The sequence below is a fragment of the Hypanus sabinus genome (assembly GCF_030144855.1).
Source record: "Hypanus sabinus isolate sHypSab1 chromosome 5 unlocalized genomic scaffold, sHypSab1.hap1 SUPER_5_unloc_1, whole genome shotgun sequence".
NCBI classification, from domain to species: domain Eukaryota; kingdom Metazoa; phylum Chordata; class Chondrichthyes; order Myliobatiformes; family Dasyatidae; genus Hypanus; species Hypanus sabinus.
In genome coordinates this window covers 298905-320112 of record NW_026778917.1, presented here as the reverse complement: position 1 = coordinate 320112, position 21208 = coordinate 298905, and the positions used below count along the sequence as shown (strand labels likewise).

General features: G+C 53.9%; 1 protein-coding gene across 1 annotated transcript in view; it reads left to right on the top strand.

Moving 5' to 3' along the window:
• Positions 1-21208, top strand: part of LOC132385427 (butyrophilin subfamily 2 member A1-like) — a 51614-nt gene that overhangs the window by 21830 nt on the left and 8576 nt on the right. Inside the window, exons 5-11 of the mRNA XM_059957488.1 lie at positions 216-344; positions 5143-5169; positions 8941-8967; positions 15032-15058; positions 15805-15831; positions 19487-19513; positions 19753-19779. Coding sequence (XP_059813471.1) covers positions 216-344; positions 5143-5169; positions 8941-8967; positions 15032-15058; positions 15805-15831; positions 19487-19513; positions 19753-19779 — 291 coding nt within the window. The remainder of the gene's footprint in view (positions 1-215; positions 345-5142; positions 5170-8940; positions 8968-15031; positions 15059-15804; positions 15832-19486; positions 19514-19752; positions 19780-21208) is intronic.

The window sequence follows — 21208 nt, the reverse complement described above, 5'->3', positions numbered from 1 at the left end:
TTGGCTCATTGTTGAAGATAAGGGATGATGTGGAATGTGCGCCATCCTGATATCACACCCCATCTGAAGTCCTCCTGACACTCCCCAATCCCCACCCCCCACCTGCTGTCTCAGACATTCTCCTTTCTCTGTGATAACTAGTGAGGCACGAGGGTGCACTGGATTGTGGTGGGACTGATCACTGACTGGCCTCTCCTCTGCTCTCTTCCCTGCAGATGCCTTCTTCCCCAGGACGTCGGGCTGGCTGTGGGGTTTCCTGTTCATCCTCTTGGTCCTCTTGGCTGTTATTTGTGCATTTGTCATCTTCTGGATGAGAAAACGTCACCGAGACCAGCTGATGAAAGGTGTGTGTTCGTGGGGGACCTCACCACATATTACAGGCCTGACTCGCCTGTGCTGACCAAGCTCATCTAAGCAAGATGTCTTTGGACCCCATCCCTCCTAAAATTTCGGAGTTAGATTTCCAGTTCTCTCTGTGGCCGGGGTGGACAACATTTCCTCCTGGACTTTTAGAGTCATCGTGAAGAACGACATGGTCACAGGCTGAGTAGGGTCTTCTCGGGCTCCCAGTCTGGATTATTTCAATGGCCTCCTTTACCAGGCCATGCCAAAAGCCACTCTGGCGCAGCACTGTAGTTTTGTGTCGCAGTTGTCAATCCTTGGCCATTGCAAATGCAGTGTTCTGCCACCACCAGTTTCTCTGGTTAACCCAAACGGATAGACCTGCTGTGCTCCTTGCTGCTGGCATCCTGCTCTGCATCCACAGGGAATCCTGCAAATGCCAGACCTGACTCCCACTCTGAGTAGGAACTGGAATTTGATTGAAATGAGTTGGGAGAGCAGAAACCTGATTGGATGAGGACTAACCAATCAGGAGGGACGGAATACAGGGGTATAAATACCAGCAGACTGGACTTGCCCAGGCATCATCCCCGATGAAGATAGCAGAGTTTGTCATCGAAACGTTGTTCGTAATCGATTCCTTTGCTTGGCTGGAAGCCCGAGAAGAGTTTATTCATCAGTTATGCCGGGAAAGCACGAGGTCCTGGTGGACACTCGGCCTATCCCCAGTCCATACAGACCATGGTGCCCACCCAGCAGTCCCAGTATCCCTCCATGTACCTATCCAAGTGCGTCTGTACCGACCTCAACCACTTCATCCAGCAGCTCATTCCATACCCCAACCATCTCAGTATCGTCTGCAGGAAAAAGTTACCCCTCAGGTCCCTTTTGAATCTCCCCTTCTCACCCTAAACCAACTCCCCTAACCTGGGGAAAAGGCAGTTTCCTTCCATCTCTCATCTTTTTAAACATTTCTATCAGGAAGCCTCTCACTCTTCTGCGTTGCAAGGAATAAAGAGCTGCTCTGTGCAGTATAGAGAACGTAGGGAAACAATCTCCCACTGTATTGCAGTCCCTCCAGTCCTGGCAGCATCCATATAAATCTTTCCTGGGCTCTTTGCAGTTTAACCACATCATTCTTATAACCACTGGTATTCCGAGCTCCCTCTGTTCCCTCGTCCCGACCGTCCATAGTCTGTCCCACTGGTATTCCGAGCTCCCTCTGTTCCCTAGTCCTGACCATCCATAGTCTGTCCCACCGGTATTCCGAGCTCCCTCTGTTCCCTCGTCCTGACCATCCATAGTCTGTCCCACCGGTATTCCGAGCTCCCTCTGTTCCCTCATCCTGACCATCCATAGTCTGTCCCACCGGTATTCCGAGCTCCCTCTGTTCCCTCATCCTGACCATCCATAGTCTGTCCCACCGGTATTCCGAGCTCCCTCTGTTCCCTCATCCTGACCATCCATAGTCTGTCCCACCGGTATTCCGAGCTCCCTCTGTTCCCTCATCCTGACCATCCATAGTCTGTCCCACCGGTATTCCGAGCTCCCTCTGTTCCCTCATCCTGACCATCCATAGTCTGTCCCACCAGTATTCCGAGCTCCCTCTGTTCCCTCGTCCTGACCGTCCATAGTCTGTCCCACCGGTATTCCGAGCTCCCTCTGTTCCCTCGTCCTGACCGTCCATAGTCTGTCCCACCGGTATTCCGAGCTCCCTCTGTTCCCTCGTCCTGACCCTCCATAGTCTGTCCCACCGGTATTCCGAGCTCCTCTGTTCCCTCGTCCTGACCGTCCATAGTCTGTCCCACCGGTATTCCGAGCTCCCTCTGTTCCCTCGTCCTGACCATCCATAGTCTGTCCCACCGGTATTCCGAGCTCCCTCTGTTCCCTCGTCCTGACCGTCCATGGTCTGTCCCACCGGTATTCCGAGCTCCCTCTGTTCCCTCGTCCCGACCGTCCATGGTCTGTCCCACCGGTATTCCGAGCTCCATCTGTTCCCTCGTCCCGACCGTCCATAGTCTGTCCCACCGGTATTCCGAGCTCCCTCTGTTCCCTCGTCCCGACCGTCCATAGTCTGTCCCACCGGTATTCCGAGCTCCCTCTGTTCCCTCGTCCCGACCGTCCATAGTCTGTCCCACCGGTATTCCGAGCTCCATCTGTTCCCTCGTCCCGACCGTCCATAGTCTGTCCCACCGGTATTCCGAGCTCCCTCTGTTCCCTCGTCCTGACCGTCCATAGTCTGTCCCACCGGTATTCCGAGCTCCCTCTGTTCCCTTGTCCCGACCGTCCATAGTCTGTCCCACCGGTATTCCGAGCCCCCTCTGTTCCCTCGTCCCGACCGTCCATAGTCTGTCCCACCGGTATTCCGAGCTCCCTCTGTTCCCTCCTCCTGACCGTCCATAGTCTGTCCCACCGGTGTTCCGAGCTCCCTCTGTTCCCTCGTCCTGACCGTCCATAGTCTGTCCCACCGGTATTCCGTGCTCCCTCTGTTCCCTCGTCCTGACCGTCCATAGTCTGTCCCACCGGTATTCCGAGCTCCCTCTGTTCCCTTGTCCTGACCGTCCATAGTCTGTCCCACCGGTATTCCGAGCTCCCTCTGTTCCCTCGTCCTGACCGTCCATAGTCTGTCCCACCGGTATTCCGAGCACCCTCTGTTCCCTCGTCCTGACCGTCCATAGTCTGTCCCACCGGTGTTCCGAGCTCCCTCTGTTCCCTCGTCCTGACCATCCATAGTCCGCCCCACCGGTGTTCCGAGCTCCCTCTGTTCCCTCGTCCCGACCATCCATAGTCTGTCCCACCGGTATTCCGAGCTCCCTCTGTTCCCTCGTCCTGACCATCCATAGTCTGTCCCACCGGTATTCCGAGCTCCCTCTGTTCCCTCGTCCTGACCATCCATGGTCTGTCCCACCGGTATTCCGAGCTCCCTCTGTTCCCTCGTCCTGACCGTCCATGGTCTGTCCCACCGGTATTCCGAGCTCCATCTGTTCCCTCGTACCGACCGTCCATGGTCTGTCCCACCGGTATTCCGAGCTCCATCTGTTCCCTCGTACCGACCGTCCATAGTCTGTCCCACCGGTATTCCGAGCTCCCTCTGTTCCCTCGTCCTGACCGTCCATAGTCTGTCCCACCGGTATTCCGAGCCCCCTCTGTTCCCTCGTCCCGACCGTCCATAGTCTGTCCCACCGGTATTCCGAGCTCCCTCTGTTCCCTCATCCTGACCGTCCATAGTCTGTCCCACCGGTGTTCCGAGCTCCCTCTGTTCCCTCGTCCTGACCGTCCATAGTCTGTCCCACCGGTATTCCGTGCTCCCTCTGTTCCCTCGTCCTGACCATCCATAGTCTGTCCCACCGGTATTCCGAGCTCCCTCTGTTCCCTTGTCCTGACCGTCCATAGTCTGTCCCACCGGTATTCCGAGCTCCCTCTGTTCCCTCGTCCTGACCGTCCATAGTCTGTCCCACCGGTATTCCGAGCACCCTCTGTTCCCTCGTCCTGACCATCCATAGTCTGTCCCACCGGTGTTCCGAGCTCCCTCTGTTCCCTCGTCCTGACCATCCATAGTCCGTCCCACCGGTAATCCGAGCTCCCTCTGTTCCCTCGTCCCGACCATCCATAGTCTGTCCCACCGGTATTCCGAGCTCCCTCTGTTCCCTCGTCCTGTCCGTCCATAGTCTGTCCCACCGGTGTTCCGAGCTCCCTCTGTTCCCTCGTCCTGACCATCCATAGTCCGTCCCACCGGTAATCCGAGCTCCCTCTGTTCCCTCGTCCTGACCATCCATAGTCTGTCCCACCGGTATTCCGAGCTCCCTCTGTTCCCTCGTCCTGACCGTCCATAGTCTGTCCCACCGGTATTCCGAGCTCCCTCTGTTTCCTCGTCCTGACCGTCCATAGTCTGTCCCACCGGTATTCCGAGCTCCCTCTGTTCCCTCGTCCTGTCCGTCCATAGTCTGTCCCACCGGTATTCCGAGCTCCCTCTGTTCCCTTGTCCTGACCATCCATAGTCTGTCCCACCGGTATTCCGAGCTCCCTCTATTCCCTCGTCCTGACCATCCATAGTCTGTATTGTGTTGGTTTCACTTTTTAAAATGCACCACCTCTACTGAAACGTTCGAAACTTCTCAGCTCACTTCGCTAACTGATCACGATCTGCCCTGTAACCTGCCATCGATAACACTTCCATATTCTGAGTCATTGGAAAATTTGGCGGAGTGATAGAGCAGGACAGCACCGACGGCAGGATGGCCTTTCCCATCTGGTCTGTGCCAGCCTGTTTTGTGATCCTTCCATCCGTGTCCCCATCCAGACTTCTCCTCGATCCACACTCTCACTGAAGAGGCTCCCCCTCAGCTTCCCTTAAACAGTTCACCTTGCACCCTCAGTGGAAAAAGCCTGCTTGCATTTACTTTATCCATACCACTCCGAATTTTGTATACCTCTGTCTAATCTCCCCCCATTCTCCTACGCTCCAGGGAATAAAGTCCAGACCTATTCAACCTTTCCCTGTAACTCAGGTCCTCAAGTCGCAGTGACATAAGTGCTTTCTGTGCTCCTGACAGGAGGTGAGTGGTGCCGTACACAGAGTGCGAATCTGTACAATAGCAACAGGAATGTCAGGTGATGATCGGCCTGTCAGTGTGATACGAGCTTTGGTCACCCGGCGATTCTGCCTGGACACACCGTGGATGTTCCTGAACGGCTTGGCTTTGCATCTGGGCTTGGGAATGGTTGTTTGTGAAGGGGTGGCCAGTGGGGAGGGGTCCAAATGAGTTGTTACTAACCAGGAACATTCCTCCTCTCTTCCAGAATTGTTTTTGCGGCCCACTTCTGTCGGTAAGTCACAGTAATTGTTCCTCAGTGTGATATAAAACAAAGTTTTTGTTGAACAGTCAGGCCCTTCGGCCCGCAATGTTCTGCTGACATTTTGAACTACTCCAAGTTCCAACTAACTCTTCCCTTCCATGAAGCCCTCCATTGTTCTTCCATTCCCAAATCTCAGCAATATTCCCGTCCCCACCCCCACCCCACCCGCTCAGCGATGTTCCCGTCCCCACCCCCACCACCTCAGCGATGTTCCCGTCCCCACCGCCACCCCCGTCAGCGACGTTCCTGCCCCCACCACCACCTCTGCGACGTTCCCGTCCCCACCGCCACCCCCTCCGCAACATTCCCATCCCCACCCCCACCTCCCCAGCGACGTTCCCGCCCCCCACCACCCCCTCGGCGACGTTCCCATCCCCACCCCCACCTCCCCAGCGACGTTCCCGTCCCCACCCCCCCCAGCGACGTTCCCCGCCCCCACCACCACCTCCGCGACATTCCCGCCCCCACCGCCACCCCCCCCAGCGACGTTCCCCGCCCCCACCACCACCCCCTTGGCGATGTCCCCGTCCCCACCGCCACCCCCTCAGCGACGTTCCCGTTCCCACCGCCACCCCCTCCGCAACGTTCCCGTCCCCACCACCACCACCTCCGCGACATTCCCGTCCCCACCGCCACCCCCCTCCGCGACATTCCCGTCCCCACCGCCACCCCCCTCCGCGACATTCCCGTCCCCACCGCCACCCCCTCGGCGACGTTCCCATTCCCACTGCCACCCCGTCAGCGACGTTCCCGCCCCCACCGCCACCCCCCTCGGCGACGTTCCCGTCCCCACCGCCACCCCCTCCGAGACATTCCCGTCCCCACCGCCACCCCCTCGGCGACGTTCCCGTCCCCACTGCCACCCCCTCGGCGACGTTCCCGTCCCCACCGCCACCCCCCTCGGCGACGTTCCCGTTCCCACCGCCACCCCCTCGGCGACGTTCCTGCCCCCACCACCACCCCCTCAGCGACGTTCCCGTCCCCACCGCCACCCCCTCGGCGACGTTCCCGTCCCCACCGCCACCCCCTCCGCGACATTCCTGTCCCCACCGCCACCCCCTCGGCGACGTTCCGTTCCCACTGCCACCCCGTCAGCGACGTTCCCCGCCCCCACCGCCACCCCCTCGGCGACGTTCCCGTCCCCACCCCCACCCCCCCCCAGCGACGTTCCCGCCCCCACCACCACCTCCGCGACATTCCCGTCCCCACCGCCACCCCCTTGGCGACATTCCCGTCCCCACCGCCACCCCCCTCAGCAAAGTTCCCGTCCCCACCGCCACCCCCTCGGCGACGTTCCCATCCCCACCCCCACCCCCCCAGCGACGATCCCGTCCCCACCGCCACCCCCTCGGCGACGTTCCCGTCCCCACCACCACCTCCGCGACATTCCCGCCCCCACTGCCACCCCCCCAGCGACGATCCCGTCCCCACCGCCACCCCCTCGGCGACGTTCCCGTCCCCACCGCCACCACCTCCGCAACGTTCCCGTTCCCACCGCCACCCCCTCCGCGACATTCCCGTCCCCACCGCCACCCCCTCGGCGACGTTCCTGCCCCCACCACCACCCCCTCAGCGACGTTCCCGTCCCCACCCCCACCCCCTCAGCGACGTTCCCATCCCCACCCCCACCCCCCCAGCGACGTTCCCGTCCCCACCACCACCTCCGCGACATTCCCGTCCCCACCGCCACCACCTCCGCGACGTTCCCGTCCCCACCCCCACCCCCCCAGCGACGTTCCCGCCCCCACCACCACCTCCGCGACATTCCCGCCCCCACCGCCACCCCCTCAGCGACGTTCCCGTCCCCACTGCCACCCCCTCGGCGACGTTCCCGCCCCCACCACCACCTCCGCGACATTCCCGCCCCCACCACCACCTCCGCGACATTCCCGCCCCCACCGCCACCCCCCTCCGCGACATTCCCGTCCCCACCACCACCCCCTCGGCGACGTTCCCGTCCCCACCGCCACCCCCTCGGCGACGTTCCTGCCCCCACCACCACCCCCTCGGCGACGTTCCCGCCCCCACCGCCACCCCCTCGGCGACGTTCCCGCCCCCACCGCCACCCCCTCGGCGACGTTCCCGCCCCCACCCCCACCCCCTCAGCGACGTTCCCGTTCCCACCGCCACCACCTCCCCCAGCGACGTTCCCGTTCCCACCGCCACCACCTCCGCGAAGTTACCGTCCCCACCGCCACCACCCCAGCGACGTTCCCGTCCCCACCGCCACCCCCTCGGCGACATTCCCGTCCCCACCGCCACCCCCCTCCGCGACATTCCCGTCCCCACCACCACCTCCGCGACGTTCCCGTCCCCACCCCCACCCCCCCCCAGCGACGTTCCCCGCCCCCCACCACCACCTCCGCGACATTCCCGTCCCCACCGCCACCCCCCTCGGCGATGTTCCCGTCCCCACCGCCACCCCCTCGGCGACGTTCCCGTCCCCACCCCCACCCCCCCCAGCGACGTTCCCGCCCCCCACCACAACCTCCGCGACATTCCCGCCCCCACCGCCACCCCCTCAGCGACGTTCCCGACCCCACTGCCACCACCTCCGCAACGTTCCCGTCCCCAGCGCCACCCCCTCAGCGACGTTCCCGTTCCCACTGCCACCCCCTCAGCAACGTTCCCGTCCCCACCGCCACCACCTCCGCGAAGTTCCCGTCCCCACCGCCACCCCCTCGGCGACGTTCCCGTCCCCACCGCCACCCCCCCAGCGACGTTCCCGTCCCCACCTCCACAGCGCTGTTCCCGCCCCCACTGCCACCCCAGCCGGCTGTTCTACACACTCACCACTTTCTGTGGGGGAAGGAAAACAAATTTTCTGACGTCCCCTGTCTCATTTTGTCCATTGCCACAGTGGAGAAAACGCCTCTGGCTGGCCACATAGTCGCGGCCTCCTCATCTGGCACACATCCAACAAATCACCCCTCATCCTCCTTCGTTCCAAAGATAAAAGCCTTGGCTCTCTCAACCTATCCTTGTAATCCAGCCAGCATCCTGGGAAATCTCCTCGGCACCTCTCTGAAGCTTCCACGTCCTTCCCAGAACTGAGCGCGATATTCCGTCTGGTCTAACCAGGGTTTTACAGAGCTGCAACGTTACCTCGCGGCTCTTTAACTCAGTCCCCTGACTAGTGAAGGTCAACACACTGTACTCCACCTTAACCATCCGAATAACTTGCACACCGATCTCGGGACGATCCGTCTGTCCCCCACACCACCAAGAAACCTGCCCTCAGGTTCAGCCTTCCAAAGTGCATCACTTCACACTCGAGTTAGGCCCTTTTCTATTAAAATCCAAAGTATGTTTGTTATCAAAGTACACAACACAGCATTGAGAGTTGTCTCCTAACAGGCAGGCATGAAACAAAGAAACCCCGAAAAACATTTTAAAAAAAGACTGTTGAACACCCAGTGTTCAGAGAGAAAAAAAAACTATCATGCAAGTAGTGTTCAGGACTAAATGTCCATAGTTGAGTGCAGAGCTGAACTGGCCTGATCCTCGCCTTGGGCCCCCAACCTGTGTCAGCCTGGCCTGGCGCCGAAATCAATGTCCGAACATCGGGTCAATTCGGCCAGACACTGGGATCTGACATTTCACTCTGCTCTGGTGCCGTTTCCCCTGAAACGCGGCTGTTCTGAATCTTTGACGGCTTTGCGCTGGCGGTTGTTGGTGGAAGATGTTAGCAGCTCGAGTAAGTGATATAATCCTTGTATGTTTTCTTTCTTTCCCTTCCAGAGTACAAAGAATTGAAGAGCCAGCTCGGTAAGTAACAGTAAAGCAGTGGGGCTTTCTGTCCTGCAAGGTCCACTGCTCGTGGATGACAGGCAGGAGTGGGTCGTAGCAGCATAACAGAGCTTTAACCAGTGACATGAGGGATTGATTAATAAGAGCAAATTAAAGGAAGGCAGAGGCAAGCGCAGTGACCATCGTCTGAGTGGATAGTCAGAGTAAACACCAGGAAATCTGCAGATGCTGGAAATTCAAACAACAACACACACAAAATGCTGGTGGAACACAGCAGGCCAGGCAGCATCTACAGGAAGAAGCATTTCGACGTTTCGGGCCGAGACCCTTCGTCAGGACTAACTGAAAGGAAAGATAGTAAGAGATTTGAAAGTAGTGGGGGGAGGGGGAAATGCGAAATGATCGGAGAAGACCGGAGGAGGTGGGATGAAGCTGAGAGCTGGAAAGGTGATTGGCGAAAGTGATACAGAGCTGGAGAAGGGAAAGGATCATGGGATGGGAGGCCTCGGGAGAAAGGGGGAGGGGGGGAGCACCAGAGGGAGATAGAGAACAGGCAGGGTGATAGGCAGAGAGAGAGAAAAAAAACAAACAACTAAATATTGTCAGGGATGGGGTAAGGGGGAGGAAGGGCATTAACGGAAGTTAGAGAAGTCAATGTTCATGCCATCAGGTTGGAGGCTACCCATAAAGTGTTGTTCCTCCAACCTGAGTGTGGCTTCTTCTTGACAGTAGAGGAGGCCGTGGATAGACATATCAGAATGGGAATGGGATGTGGAATTAAAATGTGTGGCCACTGGGAGATCCTGCTTTCTCTGGCGGACCAAGCGTAGGTGTTCCACGAAAGGGTCTCCCAGTCTGCGTCAGGTCTCACCAATATATAAAAGACCACACCGGGAGCACCGGACACAGTATACCACACCAGCCGACTCACAGGTGAAGTGTCGCCTCACCTGGAAGGACTGTCTGGGGCCCTGAATGGTGGTGAGGGAGGAAGTGTAAGGGCAGGTGTAGCACTTGTTCTGTTTACAAGGATAAGTGCCGGGAGGGAGATCGGTGGGAAGGGATGGGGGGGATGAGTGGACAAGGGAGTCGCGAAGGGACCGATCCCTGCGGAAAGCAGAAAGAGGCGGGGAGGGAAAGATGTGCTTGGTAGTGGGATCCCGTTGGAGGTGGCGGAAGTTACGGAGAATTATATGTTGGACTTGGAGGCTGGTGGGGTGGTAGGTGAGGACAAGGGGAACCCTATCCCGAGTGGGGTGGCGGGCAGAGGGTACGTTGGACCTGGAGGCTGGAGATGGTATTCATCTCTCCCATTTCCCGCAGCTTCCCTTCCTCCATCATCAACTCTGCTCTCAAACGCATCTCTCCCATTTCCCGCAGCTTCCCTTCTTCCACCATTAACTCTGCTCTCAAACGCATCTCTCCCATTTCCCGCAGCTTCCCTTCTTCCACCATCAACTCTGCTCTCAAACGCATCTCTCCCATTTCCCACACCTCCAACTTTCACCCTGCCCTCAAATTTACCTGGTCCATTTCCAACAACTCCCTCCCCTTTCTTGATCTTTCTGTCTCCATCTCTGGAGACGGCCTATCTACTGATATCTACAATAAGCCCACAGACTCTCACAGCTACCTGGACTATTCTTCTTCCCACCCTGTCTCTTGCAAAAAGGCTATCCCCTTCTCCCAATTCCTCCGTCTCCGCCGCATCTGCTCTCAGGATGAGGCTTTTCATTCCAGGACGAAGGAGATGTCTTCCTTTTTTAAACAAAGGGGCTTCCCTTCTTCCACCATCAACTCTGCTCTCAAACGCTTCTCTCCCATTTCCCGCACATCTGCCGTCACCCCATCTGCCTGGAATGTAAGCAGAACAAGTGCTACACCTGCCTCCCTCACCACCATTCAGGGCCCCAGACAGTCCTTCCAGGTGAGGCGACACTTCACCTGTGGGTCGGCTGGTGTGGTATACTGCATCCAGTGCTCCCGGTGTGTCCTTTTATATATTGGTGAGACCCGACACAGGCTGGGAGACCGTTTCACTGAACACCTACGCTCTGTCCGCCAGAGAAAGCAGGATCTCCCAGTGACCACACATTTTAATTCCATGTACCATTCCCATTCTGATATGTCTGTCCAGATGAAGCCACACTCAGGTTGGAGGAACAGGTTGGGTAGCCTCCAACCTGATGGCATGAACATTGATTTCTCTAACTTCTGTTAATGCCCCTTCTCCCCTTCTTACCACATCCCTGACATATTTAGTTGTTTGTTGTTTTTCTCTCTCTCTGCCCATCACCCTGCCTGTTCTCCATCTTCCTCTGGTACTCCCCCCTCCCCCTTTCTCCCGAGGCCTCCCGTTCCATGATCCTTTCCCTTCTCCAGCTCTGTATCACTTTCGCCAATCACCTTTCCAGCTCTTAGCTTCATTCCACCCCCTCTGGTCTTCTCCTATCATTTCGCATTTCCCCCTCCCCCCACTACTTTCAAATCTCTTACTATCTCTCCTTTCAGTATCTTGGTATCTCTCCTATCAGATCCTTTCAGAGACAAAGGGTCTCGGCCCGAAATGCCGACAGTGCTTCTCCCAATAGATGCTGCTTGGCCTGCTGTGTTCCACCAGCATTTTGTGTGTGTTGTTTGGATAGTCAGAGTGGTTTTTTTTAAGGCTTTTCTTTATCTGCTGGGTAAAGATGCCAGGCAGAATAGTGGACTGCTCCTCTTCCAGGATGTGGGAAGGCAGGGAGACCCTGACGACTACAACTGTGAGATGTCTATCCGGCTGCAGCTTCTAACAAACCGCGTTAAGGAGTTGTAGCTGGAACTGGATGAACTCTGGATCATTCGGGAGCCTGAACAGATGAGAGATAACGCATATCATCGGACAAAGTCAGCATGGATTTGTGAAAGGAAAATCATGTCTGACGAATCTTATAGAATTTTTTGAAGATGTAACTAGTAGAGTGGATGGGGAGAGCCAGTGGATGTGGTATATTTAGATTTTCAAAAGGCTTTTGACAAGGTCCCACACAGGAGATTAGCGTGCAAACTTAAAGCACACGGTATTGAGGGTATGGTATTGATGTGGACAGAGAATTGGTTGGCAGACAGGAAGCAAAGAGTGGGGGTAAACGGGACCTTTTCAGAATGGCAGGCAGTGACTAGTGGGGTACCGCAAGGCTCAGTGCTGGGACCCCAGTTGTTTGCAATATATATTAATGATTTAGACGAGGGAATTAAATGCAGCATCTCTAAGTTTGCGGATGACACAAAGCTGGGCGGCAGTGTTAGCTGTGAGGAGGATGCTAAGAGGATGCAGGGTGACTTGGATAGGTTAGGTGAGTGGGCAAATTCATGGCAGATGCAATTTAATGTGGATAAATGTGAGGTTATCCTCTTTGGTTGCAAGAACAGGAGAACAGATCTGAACAGTGGCAGATTAGGAAAAGGGGAGGTGCAAGGAGACCTGGGTGTCATTGTACACCAGTCATTGAAGGTGGACATGCAGGTATAGCAGGTGGTGAAAAAGGCAAATGGTATGTTGGCATTCATAGCAAAAGGATTTGAGTACAGGAGCAGGGAGGTTCTACTGCTGTTGTACAAGGCCTTGGTGAGACCGCACCTGGAGTATTGTGTGCAGTTTTGGTCCCCTAATCTGAGGAAAGACATTCTTGCCATAGAGGGAGTACAAAGAAGGTTCACCTGGGATGGCAGGACTTTCATATGAAGAAAGACTGGATCAACTAGGCTTATACTCATTGGAATTTAGAAGATTGAGGGGGAATCTTATTGAAACGTATAAAATTCTAAAGGGATTGGACAGGCTAGATGTAGAAAGATTGTTTCCGATGTTGGTGAAGTGTGGAACTTTATCACAGTTTAAGGATAAAGGGGAAGCCTTTTAGGACCGAGATGAGGAAAAACTTCTTCACACAGAGAGTGGTGAATCTGTGGAATTCTCTGCCACAGGAAACAGTTGAGGCCGGTTCATTGGCTATATTTAAGAGGAAGTTAGATATGGCCCTTGTGGCTAAAGGGATCGGGGGTATGGAGAGAAAGCAGGTACAGGGTTCTGAGTTGGATGATCAGCCATGATCATACTGAATGGCGGTGCAGGCTCGAAGGGCCAAATGGCCTGCTCCTGCACCTATTTTCTATCTTTCTGTATAGAGAGGTAATTACACCCAAGGTGCAGGACACGGAAACTGGGTGACGGTTAGGAAGGGGTAAGGGTACCCCTGTGGCCATCCCCCTCAACAGGTGTATCACTTTGGATACTATTGGGGGAAGAGGGTGATGTCGCAGAGGAAAGTCAGACAGTGGTCGGGTCTTTGGTGTTGAGTTTGCCTCTGTGATTCAGTCAGGAAAATGTTACCCTGAAATCTTATCCTTAATAATAGACCAACACTCTCCCAACCACTGAGGTTCGGCTAACTAGCCTATAATTTCCTTTCTTTTGCCTTCCTCATTTCTTAAAGAGTGGAGTGACATTTGCAATTTTCCAGTCCTCAGGAACCATGCCGGGATGAAGTGATTCCTGAAAGGTCATGGCCAATTCATCTGCTATCTCTTCAGCAACTTCCATCAGGACTCTGGGGTGTAGTCCATCTGGTCCAGATAACTTATCCACCTTAAGACCTTGGAGTTTGCCTAACACTTTTTCCTTTATAACACCAATGACACTCAAGGACCTCTGGCACACTGCTAGTGATTCCACAGTAAGGAGTGACGCAAAGTACCCATTAAGTTTATCCGCCATTTCTTTGTCCCCCATTACTACCTCACCAGCATCATTTTCCAGTGGTCCAATATCAACTCTTTATATAACTAAAAAAATTTTAGTACCCTGCTTTATGTTATTGTCTAGTCCTCGTACTTCATCTTTTCTCCTCTTATAGCTTCTTTAGTTGCCTTTTGTTGGATATTAAAAGCTTTTCAGCCATCCGACTTCCCGCTCACTCTTGCTGCCTTATGTCCCTTGCCTTGGCTTTTATGCAGTCCTTAACTTCCCTTGGCAGCCACGGCTGCCATTTGGGAATGTTTTTCTGTGGACGTACCTATCCTGCACCTTGTGAACTATTTCCAGAAACTTCAGCCCCCTGTGCTCTGCTGTCATCTCTGCCAGTATCACACTCCACTTGGGTAAGCTCCTCTCTCGTGCTCGGAAATTTCCTGTATTCTATTGTGATGCTAAGACACATGACTTGTGCTTCTCCCAGTCAAATTGTAGGATGAATTCAATCATATTATGATCACAGTGTCCTAAGGGTGCCTTTACATTAAGTTCCCTGACATAATCTGGATAAGATTAATCTAAGATATGGGTGTTTGTCAGTTAATCTACTGACCAGAGAGTCCTGGTGTCCGTTAGACAGTTAATCCACTGACAAGCAAGTCCTGGTGTCCGTTAGACAGTTAACCCACTGACAAGCGAGTCCTGGTGTCCGTTAGACAGTTAACCTACTGACAAGCGAGTCCTGGTGTCCGTTAGACAGTTAATCCACTGACAAGCAAGTCCTGGTGTCCGTTAGACAGTTAACCCACTGACAAGCGAGTCCTGGTGTCCGTTAGACAGTTAACCTACTGACAAGCGAGTCCTGGTGTCCGTTAGACAGTTAATCCACTGACAAGCAAGTCCTGGTGTCCGTTAGACAGTTAACCCACTGACAAGCGAGTCCTGGTGTCCGTTAGACAGTTAACCTACTGACAAGCGAGTCCTGGTGTCCGTTAGACAGTTAACCCACTGACAAGCGAGTCCTGGTGTCCGTTAGACAGTTAACCCACTGACAAGCGAGTCCTGGTGTCCGTTAGACAGTTAACCTACTGACAAGCGAGTCCTGGTGTCCGTTAGACAGTTAACCCACTGACAAGCGAGTCCTGGTGTCCAGTAGACAGTTAACCCACTGACAAGCGAGTCCTGGTGTCCGTTAGACAGTTAACCCACTGACAAGCGAGTCCTGGTGTCCAGTAGACAGTTAACCCACTGACCAGAGAGTCCTGGTAAACGTTAGACAGTTAATCCACTGACCAGTGAGTCCTGGTAAACAGTAATTTATCTTCTCTCTTTCTTTTCTCCCCTTTGCAGAACAAGAGAAGATTGGGGCAGAGCAGGGTAAGTGTGTGGGAGTGTTGCCAATGGTTACTCCTGAAAGTGGTGGTGAAGAAGACGTGCTTGCGTTTGTTCATAAAGATGTTGAGTTTAAAACGTCAGCATGTTATGTTGCAGCTTTATAAAACTCCAGCTGGGCCACACCTGGAGAATTGCTCTCGGCTCTGGTCGCCCAGAACAATGTTGAGGCTTTGGAGCGGGTGCAGACGAGCTTCACTAGGATGCCGTCTGGATTAGAGGGCACGTCAGAGGCTGAGGGGAGATCCGATAGAGGTCCATAAGGTTATGAGAGGCACAGAGAGCATCTTTTTCCCAGGGGTGAAATGTCTAATACCAGAGGGCATGTATTTAAGGTGAGAGGGGGAATTTCAAAGGAGATGTCAGGAGCAAGTGCTTTTTCTCTTACACAGAGAGTGGAGGGTGCTGTCTGTGGTGGGAGATGCGGATACATTAGAGACTTCTGAGAGATGTTTATACAGGCACACGAATTTGAGGAAAGTGGAGGGATATGGACACTAGACAGAGGAGTTAGTTTAGTTGTCCCTTTTGTTACTAATTTAATGGGTTTGGCACCAACACTGGGTGAAGGGCTGGTTCCTGATGTTGGGGACGGGTTTAAGGTGAGCCCGGATCGTGGGGGAGACCGCACAGTTTGTTGGGTTTGCGGAGTTGGCTGGAGTGCATTGGGACCGAGGGCCGTTCCTGCGGGGCTCTGCTGCGTGACTGATTATTGTCTGTCTCTGTTTCAGAGAAGAAGAACTTGCTGCAAGAGATGGGTAAGGAGCGGTCCTGGGACAGACATGGTGGAGGGGATGGCGAGGGAAGAGGAGGGGTAGGCTGGGGTGAATGCTGTCTCTTCAAGCCACTCGAATATCAGTTGACAAAGGCTTCGAGCACAGCCGGTGAAGTGTGAGGGAGAGTCAACGACAGTTACCCCAGGGAGGGCATCTGCTTTCTACGTTGTATGAAACTCTGTTCAGGGTGGACACAGAGAATCTCGAGGATGTGCCCCCTAGTTCTAGTCTCACTTACCAGCTGAAGCAACCTTCCAGCCTCTTTCATCACGTTATGTTTCTATAACGTCCCCTCTCATTCATCTGAATTCTAGAGAATATAATCCCAGTCTCTCCTCGTAGGCTAAACCCGTCATAAGACTTTAAGACCATAAGACACAGCTAATCTAGTCAGCTCTGCCATTCCATCATAGCTGATTTATTGCCCCTCTCCACCCATTCTCTGCCTTCTCCCTGTAACTTCTGGTGCCCTGTCTGATCGAGAACCGATCAACCTTGGCATTAAATGTACTCGATGACTTGGCTTCTACAGCCACAGGTTCTCCACCTGCTGGATAAAGGAATTCCTCCTCATCTCTGATTGAAACGGACTGTGCCCTCTGGTCTTGGACTCCCCCACTATAGGAAACATCCACTCTATCCAGGCCTTTCAACACTCAGTAGGGTTTCAGTGAGATCTCCCCCCCCCCCCCCGTAAACCCCAGTGAGTACAGGCCCAGAGCCGTCTCAGACATTAACGCTTCTGTTCACAGAATCATTATTGTGAACGTTGTCTGGACCCTCTCCACAGTCAGTACATCCTTTCTTATATACGAGGCCTAAAACTGCTCACAGTACTCCCAATTGCAGTCTGACCAAAGCCTCAACATTACATCCTTGTTTTTATATTCTAGTCCTCTCGAAATGAATGCTAACATTGCATTTGCCTTCCTCACCACCGACCCAACCTGCAAATTAAATCCCGCACAGGGACTCTCAAATCTTCTTGCACCTCTGATTTTTCGCCACGTTTATAAAATAGTCTGCACTTTTATCTACCATATGACATATATTTCACTGTACGAGAGTTCATTTCCCTTTTTACCTGTTCTCCTAAACTGTCCCACTCCTCTGCCCCTCCACCTATCTTTGTATTGTCTGCAAACCTGGCCACAAACCCGACAATTCCATCATCCTCATCACTGAGAAATAATGTGAAAAGTGTTCACTGTCGGACACCACTGATCACCAGTAGTCATCTCGGGAATTGACCACTGCCCACAAAGCCAATATGTCTTTCCTCGAGAGCAGGACTGCCCGCAATTCTCCAGCTGTGGCCTGACCTCTGACCTGTCTGGTTAACTGCCCGCAGTACTCCAGCTGTGGCCCGACCTCTGACCTGTCTGGTTAACTGCCCGAAATACTCCAGCTGTGGCCTGACCTCTGACCTGTCTGGTTAACTGCCCACAGTACTCCAGCTGTGGCCTGACCTCTGACCTGTCTGGTTAACTGCCCGCAGTACTCCAGCTGTGGCCCGACCTCTGACCTGTCTGGTTAACTGCCCGAAATACTCCAGCTGTGGCCTGACCTCTGACCTGTCTGGTTAACTGCCCACAGTACTCCAGCTGTGGCCTGACCTCTGACCTGTCTGGTTAACTGCCCGCAATACTCCAGCTGTGGCCTGACCTCTGACCTGTCTGGTTAACTGCCCACAGTACTCCAGCTGTGGCCTGACCTCTGACCTGTCTGGTTAACTGCCCGCAGTACTCCAGCTGTGGCCTGACCTCTGTCCGGTTAACTGCCCGCAGTACTCCAGCTGTGGCCTGACCTCTGACCTGTCTGGTTAACTGCCCGCAGTACTCCAGCTGTGGCCTGACCTCTGACCTGTCTGGTTAACTGCCCACAGTACTCCAGCTGTGGCCTGACCTCTGACCTGTCTGGTTAATTGCCCGCAGTACTCCAGCTGTGGCCCAACCTCTGACCTGTCTGGTTAACTGCCCACAGTACTCCAGCTGTGGCCCGACCTCTACCCTGTCTGGTTAACTGCCCACAGTACTCCAGCTGTGGCCCGACCTCTGACCTGTCCGGTTAACTGCCCACAGTACTCCAGCTGTGGCCTGACCTCTGACCTGTCCGGTTAACTGCCCACAGTACTCCAGCTGTGGCCTGACCTCTGACCTGTCCGGTTAACTGCCCGCAGTACTCCAGCTGTGGCCTGACCTCTGACCTGTCTGGTTAACTGCCCACAGTACTCCAGCTGTGGCCTGACCTCTGACCTGTCTGGTTAACTGCCCTCAGTACTCCAGCTGTGGCCTGACCTCTGACCTGTCTGGTTAACTGCCCGCAGTACTCCAGCTGTAGCCCGACCTCTGTCTGGTTAACTGCCCGCAGTACTCCAGCTGTAGCCCGACCTGTGACCTGTCCGGTTAACTGCCCGCAGTACTCCAGCTGTGGCCCGACCTCTGACCTGTCCAGTTGCAGCATAACCTTTCTGTTCTTAAATTCAATCCCTCTAACAATTGCCTTCCTGAGCGTTTGCAGGATTGGGGTGGGACCAGCGCAGGATGAGATATCGAGGACCAGAGGACACAGCCTCAGAATAGAGGGATGTCCAGTTAGAACGAAGCTGACGAGGAATTTCTTCAGCCAGAGGGTGGTGAATCTGGGATTCGTTGCCACAAGGTGCTGTGGAGGTCAAGTCACTGGGTATATTTGAGGGAGAGGTTGACAGATTCTTGATTAGTCAGGGCATGAAGGGAGACGGGGAGAAGTCAGAGGAAATGGATCAGCCATGAGGAAACTGTGAAGCAGATCTGATCCGCCAATGGCCTAGTTCCGCTCCTATATCGTACGGTGTAAATCGAACCTGGATCCAACTCTTCACACTCTCACCACCCTCCGACCGAAGACATTCACCCTCATGATCACCTTTCACCCTTAACCCTTGACCTCTAGTTCTAGTCTCACCCAACATCAGTGGAAAAATCCTGGTGGCATTTACCCTGTCGATACCCCTCATAATTGTGCATACCTGTCAAATCTCTCCGTACTCCAGGGAATGAAATCCTAGCCTCGTCACCTTTCCCTATAACTCAGGTCTTCAAGTCCCGGCAACATCCTTGCAAATTCATCAATCTTAATGAATAAAATCGGGCAGGACTGCCATGATGGTGTTGAATGATGGTGTTCAAGGGGCCAAATGGCCTACTCATCCTGTTCTCTGGTGACAGTGATACAACATAATCGAGACGGCACCCCACACCTGGAGTGAAGTGTGCTCACCAGCCTGTCCCTTTACCCTGGCTCGGAGAGTCTGGGGCTGCAGCCTTGGGGGGCAGAGAGGTGTTGGTGCTGGGACAAGGTTTGGGTTGGAATTCCCTGAGTGTCTTGCGGGGTTTGGGGACGTGTGGTCTGTAATGGCCATGGGAGCAGAAACTGGGTTTTGGGGTTTAATCACACACAGATCCTGAGATGCAGACGCAGACACACTTGGAAGAGCTTGGCAAGTAAGGTGAGGTAGCGTATCCTCTCCATAGACGCTGCCTGACTTGTCGAGTTCCTCCAGCATTCTGTGTGTGTTGCTCCAGGTCTCCAGCCTCTGCAGAATCTCTTGTATTTTTGATTTGTTTAATATACTGTATGTCCTGTTTTCTTTCAGAAAAACAAAAGCTCGCTGCAAAATCAGGTACGAGTCATCCTGGCCCCAAACCTTTGTGTATTTGCCAGTGGTGTGAGTAACCTGTCCTCTGCCACAGTGTTGAGAGAGCACTTTGCCCGGGGATTGCGATGAGGTTGAGGGGCGTGTGGTGGGGTAAGGAGACAGAGTGTGGTGGTGATATGGCTGGCACGGTGACTGGGAGATTACCAGAAGTGCGTTCATAGTGAACCGATCAAACTCTAATGCAATGTCTCTCTCTCTTTCAGAGTACGAAGCGCTCCTCCACTCCATAGGTAAGCTGCTTTTGGAAGTCATAGAACATAGAATGGCACAGGCCCTTCGGCCCAGAATGTTGTGCCTAGCCCAACTCGTAACAGTCCAAGAACAATCTAGTCCTTCCCTCCCCACGTAGCCCTCCATTCCTCTATCATCCATTTGCCTATCTAAGAGTCTCTGTGTCTGCTCTGCTGCACTCCACCGTGGCCTACCGCTCACCGTCCTGCTGGATCCTCGCAAAGTGCAACACCTCACACTTGTCTGCATTAAATTCCATCTGCAAGATTTTGTCAGTGCGCAGGGGTTTTTCCTCAAGTCGCCGAGCATATTCTGGCTGAATAGCCTCCAACCTGACAGCATGAACACTGATTTCTCTAACTTCCTTAAGACATAGCAGAATTAGGCCATTCAGCCCTTCGAGTCCGCTCCATCGTTTCACCATGGCTGATCCTGGATCCCATTCAACCTCGTACACCTGCTCTCTCACCTTATGCCTTGAAGCCCCGACCAATCAGGAACCTTATCAACATCCACTTCAAATATACCCACGGATTTGGCCTCCTGTGCAGTCCGGCAGAGCATCCCACAGAATCACCACTCCTTGCTAGAAACATTCCTCCTTTCCTCTGTTCTAAAAGGTCACCTCTGAAGTTTGAGGCTGTGCCCTCCAGTTCTGGATACCTCCACCAGAGGAAACATCCTCTCCACATCCACCCTATTTAGTCCTTTCAACACTCAAGTCTCTTTCAATGAGATCTGCACGCATTCTTCTAAATTCCAGTGAGTACAAGCCCAAAGCTGCCAAATGCTCCTCCCCTTTATTCCCAGAATCATACTCGTGAATCTCCTCTGGACTCTCTCCAATGACAACACATCCTTTCTGAGATATGAGGCCCAAAACTGTTGACAATACACCAAGTGCGGCCTGACTAGCGTCTTATAAAGCCTCAGCATTAACTCCTTGCTTTTTATATTCTATTCCCCTTGAAATTAATGCCCCTCGGCACCTCTGATGTTTGAATTTTCTCCCCATGTAGATAATAGTCTACATTATTGTTCCTTTAACCAAAATGCATTATCATACATTTCCCAACACTGTATTCCATCTGCCACATTTTTGCCCATTCTTCCAATTTGTCTGTCCTTCTGAAATCGCATTACCTTCTCAGCACTACCTGTAGCATGTCAAACTTTGCTACAAAGCCACCAGTTGCATTATCTAAATCACTGACAAACAATGTGAAAGGTAGCGGCCCTAATACTGACCCCTGAGGAACACCGCTGGTCACTGGTAGCCAATCTTTATTCCCACTTGCTGGCTGCTGCCTGTCAGCCATTGCACTATTTATGCCAGTATCTTTCCTGTAACTCCATAGGATTTTATCTTGTTGAGCAGGCTCTGCTATGTCCACCCTGCTTGTTACTTCCTCAAAGAACTCTAACAGA